The sequence below is a fragment of the Gekko japonicus genome, unplaced genomic scaffold (genome assembly GCF_001447785.1).
Source record: "Gekko japonicus isolate JY-2015 unplaced genomic scaffold, Gekko_japonicus_V1.1 scaffold350, whole genome shotgun sequence".
NCBI lineage: Eukaryota > Metazoa > Chordata > Lepidosauria > Squamata > Gekkonidae > Gekko > Gekko japonicus.
In genome coordinates this window covers 401,440-418,444 of record NW_015160845.1, presented here as the reverse complement: position 1 = coordinate 418,444, position 17,005 = coordinate 401,440, and the positions used below count along the sequence as shown (strand labels likewise).

Genomic DNA, 17,005 nt, shown 5'->3' with positions numbered 1-17,005 from the left:
TACATTTGCATAAAGTAAGTTACAGCCAGTAATAATTTATGTTGTGTGTATAACAATTTAAAGGGGGGGGGCAATGTTACAATCAGGGTTGTCTTCCTTTTGAGTAAATACGGCAATAATTCTTATCACAGCACACACAGTGCAGTGCCATGCAACTGCCACTATGTGGCAGGCCGCTCTCACGCAGCAGTCCTCCTGAAAACGTTTCCACCAAATGCACTTGCGTTTCAAGTGCTGGCTGCGTGGCTGACCAAGAAACCAAGGGAGACAACAGTATCTCCAAAGCCGAACTTAGCCTCTGCTGTATGAATAGTCCAACAGCATATTATCTCTCCCTTCTCCAACCTGCAACTGCACACAGTGGTTCAGGTATACTTTCGGGGGCAGCTCTCAAATTCAGACAAGCATCACGTCGAGGCAAGCGACTTTCCTGGCAATGAAGGTAAATGCAATGGGTTGGGTTGACAGTGAAAGTCAACGGGTTGCATCTGACCAGCTATTCAGCTTGATCTTGCCTGATTTCTCCTACTCCCTGCAGCCTCCTGCCCTGCACAGCTTTTGTCCCTGTGGTCTCCCATAATCCCCCCCAGAATGATTTTCACTAAAGGGACCCTCTTTCACCAGCAGCAAAGGATCCAACCCAATGCCTGAATATTCATCTTTGTAATCAAAAGAAGAAGAGATTTGGATTTATACCCTGCCCTTCACTACCTGAAGGAGTCTCAGAGCGGCTTACAACCTCCTTTCCCTTCCCCTCCCCACAACAGACACCCTGTGAGGTAGAAGAAGAGATTGGATTTATACCCTGCCCTTCACTACCCAAAGGAGTTTCAGATCGGCTTACAATCTCCTTTCCCTTTCCTTTCCCCTACCCACAACAGACACCCTGTGAGGTAGAGGTGGGGCTGAGAGAGTTCTTTCGAGAACTGACCTTGAGAGAACAGCTCTGAAAGAACTTGTAACTGACCCAAGGACACACCAGCAGCTGCATGTGGAGGACTGGGGAATCAAACCCGGTTCTCCCAGATTACACACCCACATACAGATGACAGGCCTGGGGAATGGATCACGTGCTTGCATGTTTACATTACTTCCAGAACAAAATGGAAGTGACGTAGAGTGTCCACAGATGTTGCTTCCATTTTTTACCAGAGGTGATGAAAGTGCACCAGTGCATTAGGCAGGCCCATAGCTACAGTGGGGCTTTGCTTCCTTTCTTAAAGGCACAGCCCCACAAGAATTTCTCCCGTAAATGCTTTTTTCAATCATTTAAATACATTTTTTTAAAAGGCGTGTGCTCCTTTAAGCAGAGTGAGGTGCTGCAGTTGACTAATTCCCGCACTGAGCAAGGGGGTTGGAGTAGGTGACCTCTAGGATCCCTTCTAACTCTGTGTCAAGAAACTGGTCTCCTTGAAGAGAGTTTTCCTGCCTAAGTGCCTGCCTTCTGGACTATAGAAGTCATCACCCCCACCTGCCGGCTTGTTAGCAGAACTATTGCTTAGGCTGGCAGAAGTGATTAACTTGCAGCAGCTGAGAACTGTCGTCTAGAGTGGTAGACAGCTTGCAGTTCAGAGATCTAGCCTCAGAATTCCGGCTTTTCTTTCTGCACTGAGAACTTCAACCCCACCAGGGGAGGGGAAATCACCCCACACGCCTTGTAATCCTGGCTATGAGCCTGGCACTAGGCCCCGTCCCCCAATTACTCCCAGGGGTCGCCGACTGTGGCCTGTCAACCCTACTCTCGTGACACAGGCTCCTCCCAAGACCATGCCACTTCAGAAGACCAGCTGGGCATCCCATGTTTTGGTGCCTGTCTTCGAGGAAGCCCTCTGAGTGTGGAAAACCAGCACGTCAGGTGGAAAAACTAGGCAAGAGCTGTTCCGACGGGGTGTGGCTGAAACAAGGGAAAGTGTATTAGAACAGAAGGCTTGCTGTGCACCGCCTCCACCCAAATAGGCCCACTGCACATGGACACCTACATGAAAAACGGCAGTGAAAGGGGGCAACGCAACTGGCACTCAGTGTTCAGGGAGGCCCAATACCAAGCCGGAAGGTCATTTATCCCCCTGGGGAGCGAAGGAGCCGACCCCAGGGGAGTGTGGCCAGTTCCGTTGGTAACCCTGTACGTGCTTCTTTCGCAGCTCACCTGCAGCGATTCCCCTGTCGGCGACGCAGGACCTGAACTCGGCCTGGCCTCTTTGGCTCTCCCCCCCACCCCACCCCCAACAGTTCTCTAACAAGCTGCATCGGCAAAAATATTCTCCGGTTGCTATTTCTGTTTCGGTGTCCTGAGGGCCATTTTTTAAAAAGAGAGACAGACAGTCTTGTCTCTATAATTACACCATCCCGGCATGCCTTATGCATGTACAGATTTTATCAGTTTTGTGCTCTTTGAAACGCCTCCTGCACCACTTTTGAGTACAGCAGTTGTCACACGTCATGGGAACGGGGTTGACAACCTCCACGGTCCTTGAAAAAGACTGTATTTGAAACGGGTAAATTACTGGAGTCCCGTGAGACTAGTGATCGTGATACTGACAAGGTGCTGCCTGAATATTTGAACCGAATGGAAACGTCCAGGTGTGGTCTGGTTGTCTCCTGGCACTGCAACTGACTGAGATCAGTTCCCCTGGAGAAAATGGCTGCCCTGGAGGGTGGACACTGTGGAGTTATACTCCACTGAAGTTTCACCCTTTCCCAAACCCCATTCTCCCCAGGCTCCATCCCCAAATCTCCCAGAAATATCCCAATCTGGAGTTCGCAACCCAACAAGAGCCAGTTTGGTGTAGTAGTTAAGTGTGCGGACTCTCATCTGGGGGAACTGGGTTTGATTCGCCACTCCTCGACTTGCACCTGCTGGATGACCTTGGGCAAGCCATAGTTCTGTCAGAGCTGTCCTTGAAAGGGCAGTTTCTGTCAGGGCTCTCTCAGCCCCACCTACTGCACAAGGTGTCTGTTGGGGGAGGGGAAGGGAAAGGAGTTTGTAAGCCGCTCTGAGACACCTTTGGGTAGTGAAGGGCGGGGTATGAATCCAATCTCTTCTTCTTCTTCTTTTACCTCCCATGGTGTCTGTTGTGGGGAGAGGAAGGGAAAGGCATTTGTACGCCGCTCTGAGACACCTTTGGGTAGTGAAGGGCAGGGTATAAATCCAATCTCTTCTTCTTCTTTTACCTCACAGGGTGTCTGTTGTGGGGAGGGAAAGGGAAAGGAGTTTGTAAGCCGCTCTGAGACTCCCTTGGGTAGTGAAGGGCGGGGTATAAATCCAATCTCTTCTTCTTCTTCTTTTACCTCACAGGGTGTCTGTTGTGGGGAGGGGAAGGGAAAGGAGTTTGTAAGCCGCTCTGAGACTCTTTTGGGTAGTGAGAACTGCTCTTGAGAGTACAGCTCTGAGAGAACTTGTGATTGACCCAAGGTCATACCAGCAGCTGCATGTGGAGGAGTGGCGAATCAAAGCCGGTCCGCGCTCCTAACCACTACACCAACCTGGCTCTACACCAAACTGGAGGTGGAGCCGGTCACAAAACGGCTGCCATAGCTTACCTTTAGTCACACAAAACCTGCACAGCCAATCAAATTTCCAATGTCCAATCAGAAGCCATGCTAGGCAAAAGCCCCACCGGGCTCCACCCCCTTTCTAAAAACACTTGATGGGAGCCAGAAAATCTGTCCTCTGGCACTATGTTTGGGACATCTACTCTAAGCCATATACTGAGGCAACTGTAACTTTTACACCTTCCACCATTTATCAAGCCAAACAAAGAGAAGTGCACAATCTCAGTTCTGGAAGATTTTGTTCTAACTGGGTATGTCGAGGTGGTGGATTAAAAAAAACCCCTCTCTCAGCAGCAAGCAGGGAAGGGGGGGATTTATTTTAAAATGCCTGCTTGCCCTTATCCGATCACAAACTAGAATATTTCAGTATAGGTAGGTCTGCCAAAACCAAGGAATGAGTGCCAAAAAAAACCCCTCCAAACCCTTTAAATGCAGTTCATTTTCTGGCTGATATTGTTAGCATTCAGTTTTCCACAGGCACTGTGAGGTACAGATTATATTGTGAAACATTCCGCAAAGCAGTTTTGAAAAGCAAAACAACTCCATCGCTGACTTCTGTGGAACCCACCACTGGAAATCCTGTCAAATTTACTCCTGCTGGTGCCAGCTTGGGTTGGAATATGCTATCTTCCCACGCCACACCCGAGGTTTGAAGGTTTACCCCATGACAGAAGTGTGTGGAACACAGCAAGTCCCACTGAAAATCTCCTACGACATTATGCTGCAAGAAAAGGCCAAAAGCAAAAGTGCCGTAAATGAGGAAATCAGGCGGGAAACAGAAGTGTATGAATTCAAATCAACAAAAAGTCCCCTGTCCCCTCGCTCCAGATAACCATGGCTAGTTTTGAATCAGAATTTAGAACTGGTCAAAGCTAACTCTGGTTAAAATGCATTGTATTGGCCTGCAGGAAATTTCCTTTCTGACCCCGAAATGGTGATCAGGATTAAGGTAAAGGTTTCCCTTGCTCGAAAGCCAGTCGAATCCGACTCTAGGGGGCGGTGCTCGTCTCCGTTCCCGAGCCGAAGATCCAGTGCTGTCCGAAGACTTTTCTGTGGTCACGTAACTGGCATGACTAAATGCCAAGGTGCACGGAACGCTGTTACCTTCCCACTGAAGTGGTGCCTATTTATCTACTTGCAATTTCTTGCTTTCGAACTGCTAGGTTGACAGGATCTGGGGCCAGATACGGGAGCTCACTCCGTCATGCAGCACTCGGGTCTCGAACTGCCGAACTACAGACCTTCTGGTCTGCAACTCGGCATCTTAACCTCTGAGCCACTGTGGCTCCTATGATCAGCATTACCTAGAGCATACAAGAAAGGACTACAAGAGCCAAACGTTGGCTCATCCCTTCCTGCCTTCTCTCTCACCATCTGCCTAAATTCACAGAGTCACCATCCATTGCTCTCAGATGGCCATCTAGCCTCTGCTTAAAAACTTCCAAAGATGGGAAAGCCTCCAAAAGAAGCCTGTTCCACTGAGGAACTGCTCTGTCAGGAAGCTGTTCCTAATGTTTAGCCGAAAACTCTTTTGACTTAATTTCAACCCGTTGGTTCTGGTCCGACAACATAGAACAACTTTGCTCCATCCTCTGTATGACAAATACCTCACAGACCTTTTGTAGAAAGTATAGCTCAGGTGTTAACATGGGGATTACCCTTACTGCTATTCCTTCAAAGTAGAAGAGAAGAGATTGGATTTATACCCTACCCTTCACTACCTGAAGGAGTCTCAGAGTGGTTTACAATCCCTTTCCCTTCCCCTCCCCATAACAAGACACCCTGTGAGGTAGGTGGGGCTGAGAGAGTTCTTTCCAGAACTGCCCTTGAGAGAACAGCTCTGAAAGAACTTGTAACTGACCCAAGGACACACCAGCAGCTGCATGTGGAAGACTGGGGAATCAAACCTGGTTCTCCCAGATTAGAGTCCGCACTCCTAAAGACTACACCAAACTGGCTCTCCTGAAGTACTCCTGAAACGTGTAAATTATCTACAGGAAAGTTATGTGCATGTTATACACGATCCAGAACCTGTGCTTCTGTTTAGTTCAGTAGTTCCTGTGGCAGATCCATCATCTATATACAGACTGAGGTAAACACACACATACTTCTCTCAGGGCAAATGAAAACCTTCCCTCTTTCGCTGATACTTTGCCGGATGTCCTGGTTATGTTCCATGCCTCGGGATTTAGTTGCCACTGACACGCGATACCTATCAGTGATTCTAACTCGACTGTTAAAGAACCTAAGAGGTGGAAGGAGTGAAGAACACTCTTTTTTTATTTAAAGAAACAAAAAAGGATAGTTGAAGATGATCCAGGCTGTGTTCCCTCACCCCTGACAATCTTGTCAAGCGAGAAAGACAACATTACGATACCACCTACCCAACGCATTCCTTGAACGCTGAATTTCTGCCAATAGCTTTGAGGATGGATACTTCTCAAACTAGCTCTGTTCGAAGGTGGAAATACTGCACCGCAGGATTTGCGTTTTGCCACAGAACTCCATCTGGAGCATGAAATTTGGCCTTTAGCAGGTTGGTCATACAACCCTAAGCTAGAGTTGCCAACCTCCTGGTGGGGGCCTGGAGATCTCCCAGAATTACAAGTGAGCTCCAGACAACACAGATCAGTTCCTCTGGAGAAAATGGATGCTCTGGAGGGTGGACTCTCCGGCATTCTACCCCGCGGGGGTCCCTTCCCTCCCCAAAGCCTGCTGTCCCCAGGCTTTACCCCCAAATCTATAGGAAATTTCCCAACCCACCGCTGGCTGTCCTGTATAAAAAACCCCGCACAGGATTATACTGTGAGAGAATCTCAAGTTTTGGTTTAGAAAATGGGTATGCCATAAAACTTAAGGGAAACAAGGGAAACAAACACTGGAATCCATTTTAGAAGAAGAAGAAGAGATTGGATTTATACCCCGCCCTTCACTACCCAAAGGTGTCGCAGAGCGGCTTACAAACTCCTTTCCCTTCCCCTCCCCACCCTGTGAGGTAGAAGAAGAAGAAGAAGAGACTGGATTTATACCCCGCCCTTCACTACCCGAAGGTGTCTCAGAGCGGCTTAAAAACTCCCTTCCCTTCCCCCTCCCCACAACAGACACCCTGTGAGGTAAAAGAAGAAGAAGAAGAGATTGGATTTATACCCCGCTCTTCACTACCCAAAGGTGTCTCAGAGCAGCTTACAAACCCCTTTCACTTCCCCTCCCCACAACAGACATCCTGTGAGGTAGAAGAAGAAGGAGATTGAATTTATACCCCGCCCTTCACTACCCAAGGGAGTCTCAGAGTGGCTTACAAACTCCTTTCCCTTCCCCTCCCCACAACAGACACCCAGTGAGGTAGAAGAAGACGAAGAAGAGACTGGATTTATACCCCGCCCTTCACTACCCGAAGGAGTCTCAGAGCAGCTTACAAACTCCTTTCCCTTCCCCTCCCCACAACAGACATCCTGTGACGTAGAAGAAGAAGAAGAAAAGATTGGATTTATACCCCGCCCTTCACTACCCAAAGGTGTCTCAGAGCAGCTTACAAACTCCTTTCCCTTCCCCTCCCCACAACCGACACCCTGTGAGGTAGAAGAAGAAGAAGAAGAAATTGGATTTATACCCCGCCCTTCACTACCCAAAGGAGTCTCAGAGCGGCTTACAAACTCCTTTCCCTTCCTCTCCCCACAACAGACACCCTGTGAGGTAGAAGAAGAAGAAGAAGAGATTGGAGTTATACCCTGCCCTTCACTACCCAAAGGAGTCTCAGAGCAGCTTGCAAACTCCTTTCCCTTCCCCCTCCCCACAACCGACACCCTGTGAGGTAGAAGAAGAAGAAGAAGAAATTGGATTTATACCCCGCCCTTCACTACCCAAAGGAGTCTCAGAGCGGCTTACAAACTCCTTTCCCTTCCTCTCCCCACAACAGACACCCTGTGAGGTAGAAGAAGAAGAAGAAGAGATTGGAGTTATACCCTGCCCTTCACTACCCAAAGGAGTCTCAGAGCAGCTTACAAACTCCTTTCCCTTCCCCTCCCCACAACAGACACCCTGTGAGGTAGAAGAAGAAGAAGAAAAGATTGGATTTATACCCCACCCTTCACTACCCAAAGGAGTCTCAGAGCGGCTTACAAACTCCTTTCCCTTCCCCTCCCCACAACAGACACCCAGTGAGGTGGGTGGGGCTGAGAAAGCTCTTGATAGAAACTGCTCTTTTTCAAGAACAGCTCTTTTCAGAACTATGGCTTGCCTAAGGTCATCCAGCCAGGTGCAAGTGGAGGAGAGGGGAATCAAACCCAGTTCTCCCAGATTAGAGTTTGCACACTCAACCACAACACCAAACTGGCTCTAATTTTGGACAATGGGGGGGGGGAGCTGGTATAAGCAACGGGAGATTTTTATATCATTTTTCTTCACTCTTTTACTCATAAGAAAGGACTGCAGTGCATTCATTCAATACTATTGATTTGAACATAGAAAAGAAAAACACAAATATGAAACTATGTGAAAATGACACAATTCGGGAGCTATGTTTCCTGCAAATATTTAAGCAACCTTTGCACTAAAAAAAAACCCAGAAGAAACATTGGCACTGGAATCAGAAGTTTCCTCTGATTTTAAATTTTCAATAATGCTGTGTAATACTGTTTCTGAGAGGGAAGGAGGCATGGTGCAGCCTGATCTCGTCAGATCTCAGAAGCGAAGCAGAGTTGGTACTTGTAAGGGAGACCATCAAGAAAGGCTCTACAGAGGAAGGCAATGGCCAACCACCTCCGCTTCTCACTTCCCTTGAAAGCCCCTTGGTGGGGTGGCCATAAATCTTGGATGGGAGACCACCAAGGAAGGCTCTGCAGAGGAAGGCAGTGGCAAACCACCTCTGCTTCTCACTTGCCTCGAAAGCCCCTTGCTGGGGTGACCATAAGTCTTGGATGGCAGACCACCAAGGAAGGCTCTGCAGGGGAAGGCAATGGCCAGCCACCTCTGCTTCTCAATGGCCTTGAAAGCCCCTTGCTGGAATGACCATAAGTCTTGGATGGGAGACTACCAAGGAAGACTCTGCAGGGGAAGGCAATGGCCATCCACCTCCACTTCTCACTGGTCTTGAAAGCCCCTTGGTGGGGTGGCCATAAGTCTTGGATGGGAGACCACCAAGGAAGGCTCTGCAGGGGAAGGCAATGGCCATCCACCTCTGCTTCTCACTCGTCTTGAAAGCCCCTTGGTGGGGTGGCCATAAGTCTTGGATGGGAGACTACCAAGGAAGACTCTGCAGGGGAAGACAATGGTCAACCACCTCCGCTTCTCACTGACCTTGAAAGCCGCTTGCTGGGGTGGCCATAAGTCTTGGATGGGAGACCACCAAGGAAGACTCTGCAGGGGAAGGCAATGGCCAACCACCTCTGCTTCTCACTGGCCTTGAAAGCCCCTTGCTGTGGTGGCCATAAATCAGCTGCGACTTGCCAGCACGTTACACACACAGTACTGCTTCTGCAATGTTTTGATTTGTTTGCAGTCCTTTTAATCTTCTTAAAAATCCACCTACCAACCGTAGATGTCATTGCGTGTTTTTCCCAGAGGTCAGTGGCAGATGATAAAAAAGGCGAGAAATAAATTTCAGTCCTTACCTTCAAGATGGGAGCCATGAAGACTGAAATGCCGGTCAGGACGAACACGATCACTCCAGTCACTCTCTGCTCCCTGAAATCAAACCCAGGAATTACTAGCCCGATTCTTTTTAAAAGACTTTCCCCAGTTTTCACCTGGCTGGAAGCCAGTCTGGATCCAGCAATCTGGAGACCCAGCGTTTGTGGATCTTTCCTGCACTCCCCTGCAGCCCGGGCCTCCCAATCTCAGGAAGTTTATTCCCGGGGCTGTGGGACCCACATGGGCATGATTGCAGTCTTCAAGTATTTGAAGGGCTGTCATTGAAGGGCTGTCATGTGGAAGATGGAGCAGATCTATTCTCTCTGGCTCCGGATTGCAAGACTAGATCTAGGGGGTTGTTACCGGCGAAATATCAGGAGAAACTTCCTAACTGTAAGAGTGGTTGAACAGTGGAACAGACTGCCTCGCGAGGTGGTGGATGCTCCTTCGCTGGATGTTTTCAAGCGGAGGCTGGACGACCATCTTCCGGGTATGTTGTAGGTATGTAGGGCTATCTTTCGGCTATGCTCCTGCAGAGTGCAGGGGGTTGGACTAGATGACCTGCAAGGTCCCTTCCAACTCTAATATTCTATGATTCTATGACTAACGGCGTGGTGTAGTGGTTAGAGTTTCGGATCAGGATCCAGGAGAACTAGGTGCGAGTCCCCACTCTGCTATGGAAGCCTAATGGGTGACCATGGCATCACACCCCGCTGAGGCCCCTCCCGCCCCCAAACCCTGCCCTCCCCAGGCTCCACCCACAAATCTACCAAACAGGAGTTGTCAACCCTATATAAACCCATCCTGCAGGCAGTATGTGTGTGCGCGCGTGTGTATTACACACGCCTCTCCAACTTCTATCACTGATGCACAATGAAATCCAAAACCAACAGCTTCAATAGATAACAGCTTGTGCAATGCTCACAATTTCATGCCATGCTCCCGCTTTTTAACTTCATTAAGAAGAATCCAGAATGTCAGAAGGCCAATGGAGAAACCTGGCCAAATACTTTACTCCCCAGTGCACATAGCTGCTTTCAAAAATCTTCTGCTTGCAGACAGATAAAGCCATCCGTACTTTAAATAAAAACCAGCCCACAGCAAACACATTGTCACAATACACTCACAGAACTTGCTAGCATGCTTTGGTCACACGTGAATCTCTTTTAAAGAATCAAAGTGGGGGTAAACGTCTAGAGGGTGATTCTGTATTGGCTTTTCCCTTCGTTGTTTTACCAAACCCAGAAATTCCCCTCTGCATTGCATGCTGCTTTCACTTACTTTGATCACGGGGTTTTATGGTACCCTCTACACTGCATGCCGGCTTTCACTTTCTTTGATCATCGGTTTTTATGGTACCGTCTGCATAGATTTATGACCGTTCAGGGGTGACTTTGCAGTCAGTAGGTGGTGCCCTGGAGTATCTGAATGTGGGTTTGAGCTGCACCTTTTCCTCAGAGTTGAGGAAATGTGGAGCGAGTGTCAGATGCAGAATCACCCCCATTCTTGAGCCCGCCCTCCCACACGACTGCAAGAGTCACAGATCCATAGATGCGCACGGCCTTCACCCAAAACAACCCCCCCCCCAGCGTGTATGGCAGGGTTTTTACACAAAAAGGACAAAGAAGAAAAAAGGGGGGAAAAAACTGAACCTAAACCTAGAATTCAGAACCTAAAAAGGTTAGTCAGGAATAGAAAAGGGCCAACTCTAAAAATCTAATCATAAAATATGCAAAAATATATGTGTGTGTTTATTCAACATAAATTAAAATAACAAACAAGGGCCCATTCACACCTCATATAAAACTATAAAAACATACAAGGGCTAATAAGATAGACCTAATAAGATAGACCTGACGCGTTTCGGCCTTTACAGGCCTTCCTCAGAGGTCTAATACATACAGAACATATTGGCTGATGTGCAAAAATACATACAATTCTACATATACAAAATATGGAATAAAGACCAGGTGAAATCACATGTCCAGTGGTACTTCTCTCTGGTCAACTATATATTCTCCTGAGATTGTACAGCCAAATGTTCCAAATAAAATGTTCCTTAGGTTAAAAGCAGTGTTGATCAAAAAGGTGTTGGGCCTATATAGTAGACATTTGGCTGTACAACCTTAGATGAATATACAGTTGACCAGAGAGAAGTACCACTGGACATGTGATTTCACTGGAGGCTTCATTTGTATTTCTGTATTTCTTTTCCTTGCCCAGTGGTTAAACTTTGGAACAATTGATTTCTGGTCTTTATTCCATATTTTGTATATGTAGAATTGTATGTATTTTTGCACATCAGCCGATATGTTCTGTATGTATTAGACCTCTGAGGAAGGCCTGTAAAGGCCGAAACGCATCAGGTCTATCTTATTAGGTCTATCTTATTAGCCCTTGTATGTTTTTATGGTTTTATATGAGGTATGAATGGGCCCTTGTTTGTTATTTTAATTTATGTTGAATAAACACACACATATATTTTTGTATATTTTATGATTAGATTTTTAGAGTTGGCCCTTTTCTATTCCTGACTAACCTTTTTAGGGTTTTTACACAGACTGCCTGTCCCGGTGCCCTTTTTTGGGTTGCAGAAGATCCTTAAGCACTCTACCAAGTGTCGTTGCCTCTTTTAGCACAGCTTTTAATATCTGTCCCCGCTTTCCTCTCCTCCCCAGCCTCCACTGTGGGCAAAACCACAGCTTTGGAACACAGCTAACAGCCAAGGATAAATTCTAGAGTGGAAGTTGGGTTAGCCCGACGCAGCTAAAGCTGTAGAAAAAAAATCCCACGGTACCTTAAAGACTAAGGAATGTATTGTGGCGTAAGCCTTCATGAGCCAGGGGAATCACAGAATCATAGAGTTGGAAGGAACCTCCAGGGTCATCTAGTCCAACCCCCTGCACAATGCAGGACATTCACAAATACCTTCCCACACACACACACACACACACCCCAGTGACCCCTGTTCCACTCCCAGAAGATGATAAAAAACCTCAAAGATCTCCAGCCAAACTGGCCTGGAGAAAAACTGCTTCCTGATCAATGTTCCATCTAAGCTGTGGAGTCCTGTGAGCAAAAAATCTACTTTGTGAGCTACTGGCATTAAAGTTGTGAGTAGATGATTTGGCTACTGCATAAATTAGTTTGCTCTGGAGCCCTCCTTCCTGAGCTAAGACAAAAATGTGTGAGCCGGAGGCTAAAAAACTGCGAGCTAGCTCACGCTAACTCAGCTTAGAGGGAACACTGTTCCTGACCCCAGAGTGGCGATCAGCATCTCCCTGAGCGTGCAAGAAAGGGCCACGAGAACTAAGCACTGTGGCAACCCTTCCTGCCCTCCCTCTCACGATCTGCCTAAGTTCACAGAATCCGCATTGCTGTCATCTAGCCTCTGTTTGAAAACCTCCAAAGTAGGAGAGCCCACCACCTCCCGAGGAAGCCCATTGCACTGAAGAACCACTCTAACTGTCAGGAAAGTTTTTTCTAATGTTTAGCCGAAAACTCTTTTGATTTAATTTCAACCCGTTGGTTCTGGTCAGACCTTCTGGGGCCGCAGAAAGCAACTCCGCACCATCCTCTAAACGACAGCCCTTCAAGTACTTGAAGAGGGTTATCGTATCACCTCTCAGTCGTCTCCTCTCCAGGCTAAACATACCCATGGACTTGTTCGCCATTTTTAAATCTCAGCCTCGGACTGAGAGCCAGCCCAAGAATGGTTATTTATTAAGCCTGTCTCATCATTCCTTCCAGAGAACTTAAGGTGGAGTTTACACCAGAGTTCCCAGGTGTATGCCGGAGTTCCTGGAGTTCCTCCAGAGTTAACCTGAGGACGGAGCAGTTCTACGCCTGGGTTGGCTTCAGCAGTTAGACACCGAAGCCACGTCTTGGACTCCAAAGTGGTTGTACGAACTCAGCCCCATACTGGGCAAGGTGACAGAGAACCAGCCATACATTTTTTTTTTCTTCTGTGTGCGTTAAGCGCTGTCAAGTCATTTCCAACTTATGGCAACCCTATGAACAGGGCTATTTTGGGGCAGGAACGCACAGGAACGGAGTTCCGGCTGGCTCCTGAGTTGGCCACACCCAGCAGGAACTCATTAGCATAATAGGCCACACCCAAGAGCAGGAACGCATTAGGATTGGCTACATTAGGGGTTTGTGGCCTAATATGCTAATGAGTTTCTGCTCTTGGGTGTGGCCTATTATGCTAATGAGTTCCTGCTCTTGGGTGTGGCCTATTATGCTAATGAGTTCCTGCTGGACTTTTTCTACAAAGAAAGCCCTGCCTATGAATGAATGGCCTCCCCAACGTCCAATCGTTCACAGCCTTGCTCAGGTCTTGCAAACTGAGGGTCGTGGCTCCCTTGATTGAGTCAATCTGTCTCATGTTGGGTATCCCTCTTTTCCTAGCATGATTCTCTTCTCCAGTGACTTAGGCTGCAAACACGGAGCCAGCGTGGTGTGGTGGTTAAGAGTGGTGGACTCTTATCTGGAGAACCGGGTTTGATTCCCCTCAATCTTCCTTCATGTGAAGCCGGATGGGTGACCTTGGGTCAGTCACAGTTCCCTCAGAGCTGTTCTCTGAAGAACAGTTCTCTCAGAGCTCTCTCAGCCCCGTCTACCTCACAAGGTGTCTGTTTTGGGGAGGGGAAAGGAAAACCATTGTAAGCCACTTTGAGGCTCCTTAGGGTAGAGAAAAGTGGGGTATAAAACCCAACTCCTCTTCTACAGTGGACTTTCATCAGCCAGCAGCAGCACCCCCCCCCCCGCATACACTCCAAACTGAACCTCCATCTTGGCCCCAACTTTAATAGGGCCTTATTTGCTGACCGTCTTGAGTCACCCTGCAATCTCTTTATTTATTTACTTCTTTTATACCCCACCTTCTTCTCCTGTGAGAACTCGAAGCAGCTAATATATTTCTCCTCTCCTCCATTTTAGCCTCACAACAACCCCTGTGACATAGGTTAGTTTGACAGTGCATGACTGGTCCAAGGTCTTCCATTGAGGAGGAGGAGAAGAAGGAGAAGAAGGAGAAGAAGGAGAAGAAGGAGAAGAAGGAGAAGGAGAAGAAGAAGAAGAAGAAGAAGAAGAAGAAGAAGAAGAAGGAGAAGAAGAGGAGGAGGAGGAGGAGGAGGAGGAGAAGAAGAAGAAGAAGAAGAGGAGGAGGAGGAGGAGGAGAAGAAGATTTATGCTCTACCCTTCACCTGGAGTCTCAGAGTGGCTTACAAACTTCCCTTCCTCCCCCCCCCCCCACAACAGACACCCTGTGAGGTAGGTGGGGCTGAGAGCGCTCTGAGAGAACTGCTCTTGAGAGAACAGCTCTGAGATAACTTGTAACTGACCCAAGGTCACCCAGCTGGCCGCATGTGGAGGAGTATGGATTCGAACCTGGGGCTCCCAGATCCTAGTCCAACTCTCTAAACCACACCACACTGGCTCTTTCTTAGATTTGCCCTTCTCATGTCCACTCCCTACAGGAGACCAAGATCTCGACTCCCACCCTGTGACCTCCACCTTAGGGAACGTCCCAGTCTTGATAGCTTGTCCCGGTTGGCCTAGTACAAGAACTGGCTGTGCGGACACACCTGACTCCCAGGAATTTGGGCTGCTCTCCTGGTGCCGAAGTCTCCGTCTCCATCTTCAAGCTGTCGATGTGTGCAATGGAGATCACGGTAGCAGCGACGTACCAGGGCAGGCCCATGAAGGAACAGATGATCATCAAAACGGCCACCCAGAAGAGATCCAGATGGTAACCAGCACCTTTCTGCAGGGCAGAAATGGAGGGAAACCAGAGTGTTCATTATCTATTTAACAAGATTGACGCAGTTCCATTGATTTAACAGGATCTACTTCCAAATAGGCATGCACAGGACTGCAGCTTTAAGGTGAAGAGAGATGCAACATCTGCAGAACACTGGGATCAGATTGGGAGCACCGTGTTCACTCCAGATGTATTATTGACCTGCCTGGGTTGGACTCCAGAGAAACACATTCTGAGCCTTTTCAGAGTGGTTCAGTGTAAACGGGAAAAGGCAGCCGTGGACAGCACCGGCTGGCCAGCTTCTATGCCGTCAACCTTGACCCCTATCCCTAGAGCTGTTTTACAACTATAATTTAAAGTAGGGATGCCAGCCTCCAGGTGGGACCTGGGGACCCCTCAGAATTACAGCTCATCTCCAGACGCAGGGATCAGTTTCCATGGAGCAAATGGATGCTGTGGAGGGTGGACTATCACATTGTAGCTCAGTGAGGTCCCTGCCCTCCCCAGGCTCCACCCCCAAATCTCCAAGAGTTTCCCAGCCTGGATTGGACAACCCCACCCACCCCATCCCCCGCCAGTTGCTGGGGGGGGGCCTGGCAACCCAAATGTAAAGTAAGCCACAGTTTCTTTTTTGCATTCAACAGAGGATGAGTCCAGGGGTCATTTCCTGCAGGAGCGCACAGGAGCAGAGCTCCGGCTGCTGGGAGCAGGGGGCGGGCACATGCAACAAGCCCCACCCCCTGCTCCCAGCAGCCCTCAGTCAGAGCAACAAGCAGTCAGGTACGTTGCAGAGCTCCCCAAAGCCCCCTGGTCCAAAACAGTTCAGTGGCACCTTTAAGACCAAGTTTTATTCAGGTACAAGCTCTCCCTCCTCTGCGAGGACAGATCTGCATGTTCCCCCTCCTCCAATAGCTAGCAATCCAAAACAGTCCAGTGGAGCCTGAGCGGTGGGTGTTGCCTTCTGACACACTTCCGGTGATGTCAGGGGGTGTGGCATATGCAAATTAGTTATGCTAATGAGCTCCTGCACCTCTTTTTCTACAAAATGACCCCTGGATGAGTCCATACATGAATAAACATACATATATCGCTCGGCACTTTGAAAACTCAATAAGCAGCTCTAGTAAGCCAGGTCAGCATTCTACTTGAGAAGATTCCCAGGTGCAAAGCAGTGAAGGTGACATGTCACCATGGGTGTGTGTGTGAGGAACACAGTTAAACTGTTATCTGTGTCTTCACCTTTCAATATACAAGTAGGTCGTGAAAGAATATTCAGGTCTACCCAAAGTGAGAGGAACGACAGCTTCCAAATGATTCATCAAGCAAGCAAAGAGGCTAGAAACAACGATGAAAAAGTTACATGGCCAAAGTAAGTGTCAATATTTTTTTTAAAAGCGAATTAACACATTAGCATTAAAAACGCATTGCATATAGGTAACCTAGCGTGCCTACCATTCTGCTTCTGGGTACTACACAACAACTTCCTATGAACAAATTTAGGCTGATTTCGCACTAGAGTGCCTTGTGGGTGCGCCACCCGTTTGCCCCGACACTATTTGTCAATTTCACACCCGAAGCTGCAGGGCTGCATTTGACCAACGGCTTCGCCCGATTTCCTCCGCAGTTTCGCGATCCTCAAAAAAACGGATCACGAAACTGCGGGGGAAATCGGGCGAAGCCGCGAGTCAAAATGCAGCCCCGCAGCTTCGGGTGTGAAATTGACAAATAGTGCCGGGGCAAATGGCGGCGCAACCACGAGGCAGCTCTAGTGCGAAATCAGCCTTAGAATCCAGTGGCACCTTTAAGACCAACAAGGCACACTTTTTCAAATACACTGGAATGGTAGGTGGGGTTCAAACTTACAGACAGGGGCTGAACAGCAAGTTAACACGTCACGTGATGAAGATGAACGAAGACGTCCTACGTTAATACATCACTCCAAGTTAATCAGTTCGTGTTTTAATTTTTGTTCTTACATTTTTGCATTTATTTTAAGCTCTGGTTTGAGTTCTTTTAATGACGTGGGCGCTGGTTGGTTTTAACCCGTTTTTTAAGACGAGC

At 48.1% G+C, this 17,005-nt stretch overlaps 1 protein-coding gene across 1 annotated transcript in view; it reads right to left on the bottom strand.

Annotated features, from left to right (window-relative positions):
• Positions 1-17,005, bottom strand: part of SLC4A4 (solute carrier family 4 (sodium bicarbonate cotransporter), member 4) — a 298,401-nt gene that overhangs the window by 28,157 nt on the left and 253,239 nt on the right. Inside the window, exons 18-19 of the mRNA XM_015419998.1 lie at positions 14,769-14,947; positions 9,162-9,234 (exon numbers count right to left, since the gene is read on the bottom strand). Of these exons, the coding sequence (XP_015275484.1) occupies positions 9,162-9,234; positions 14,769-14,947 (252 nt within the window). The remainder of the gene's footprint in view (positions 1-9,161; positions 9,235-14,768; positions 14,948-17,005) is intronic.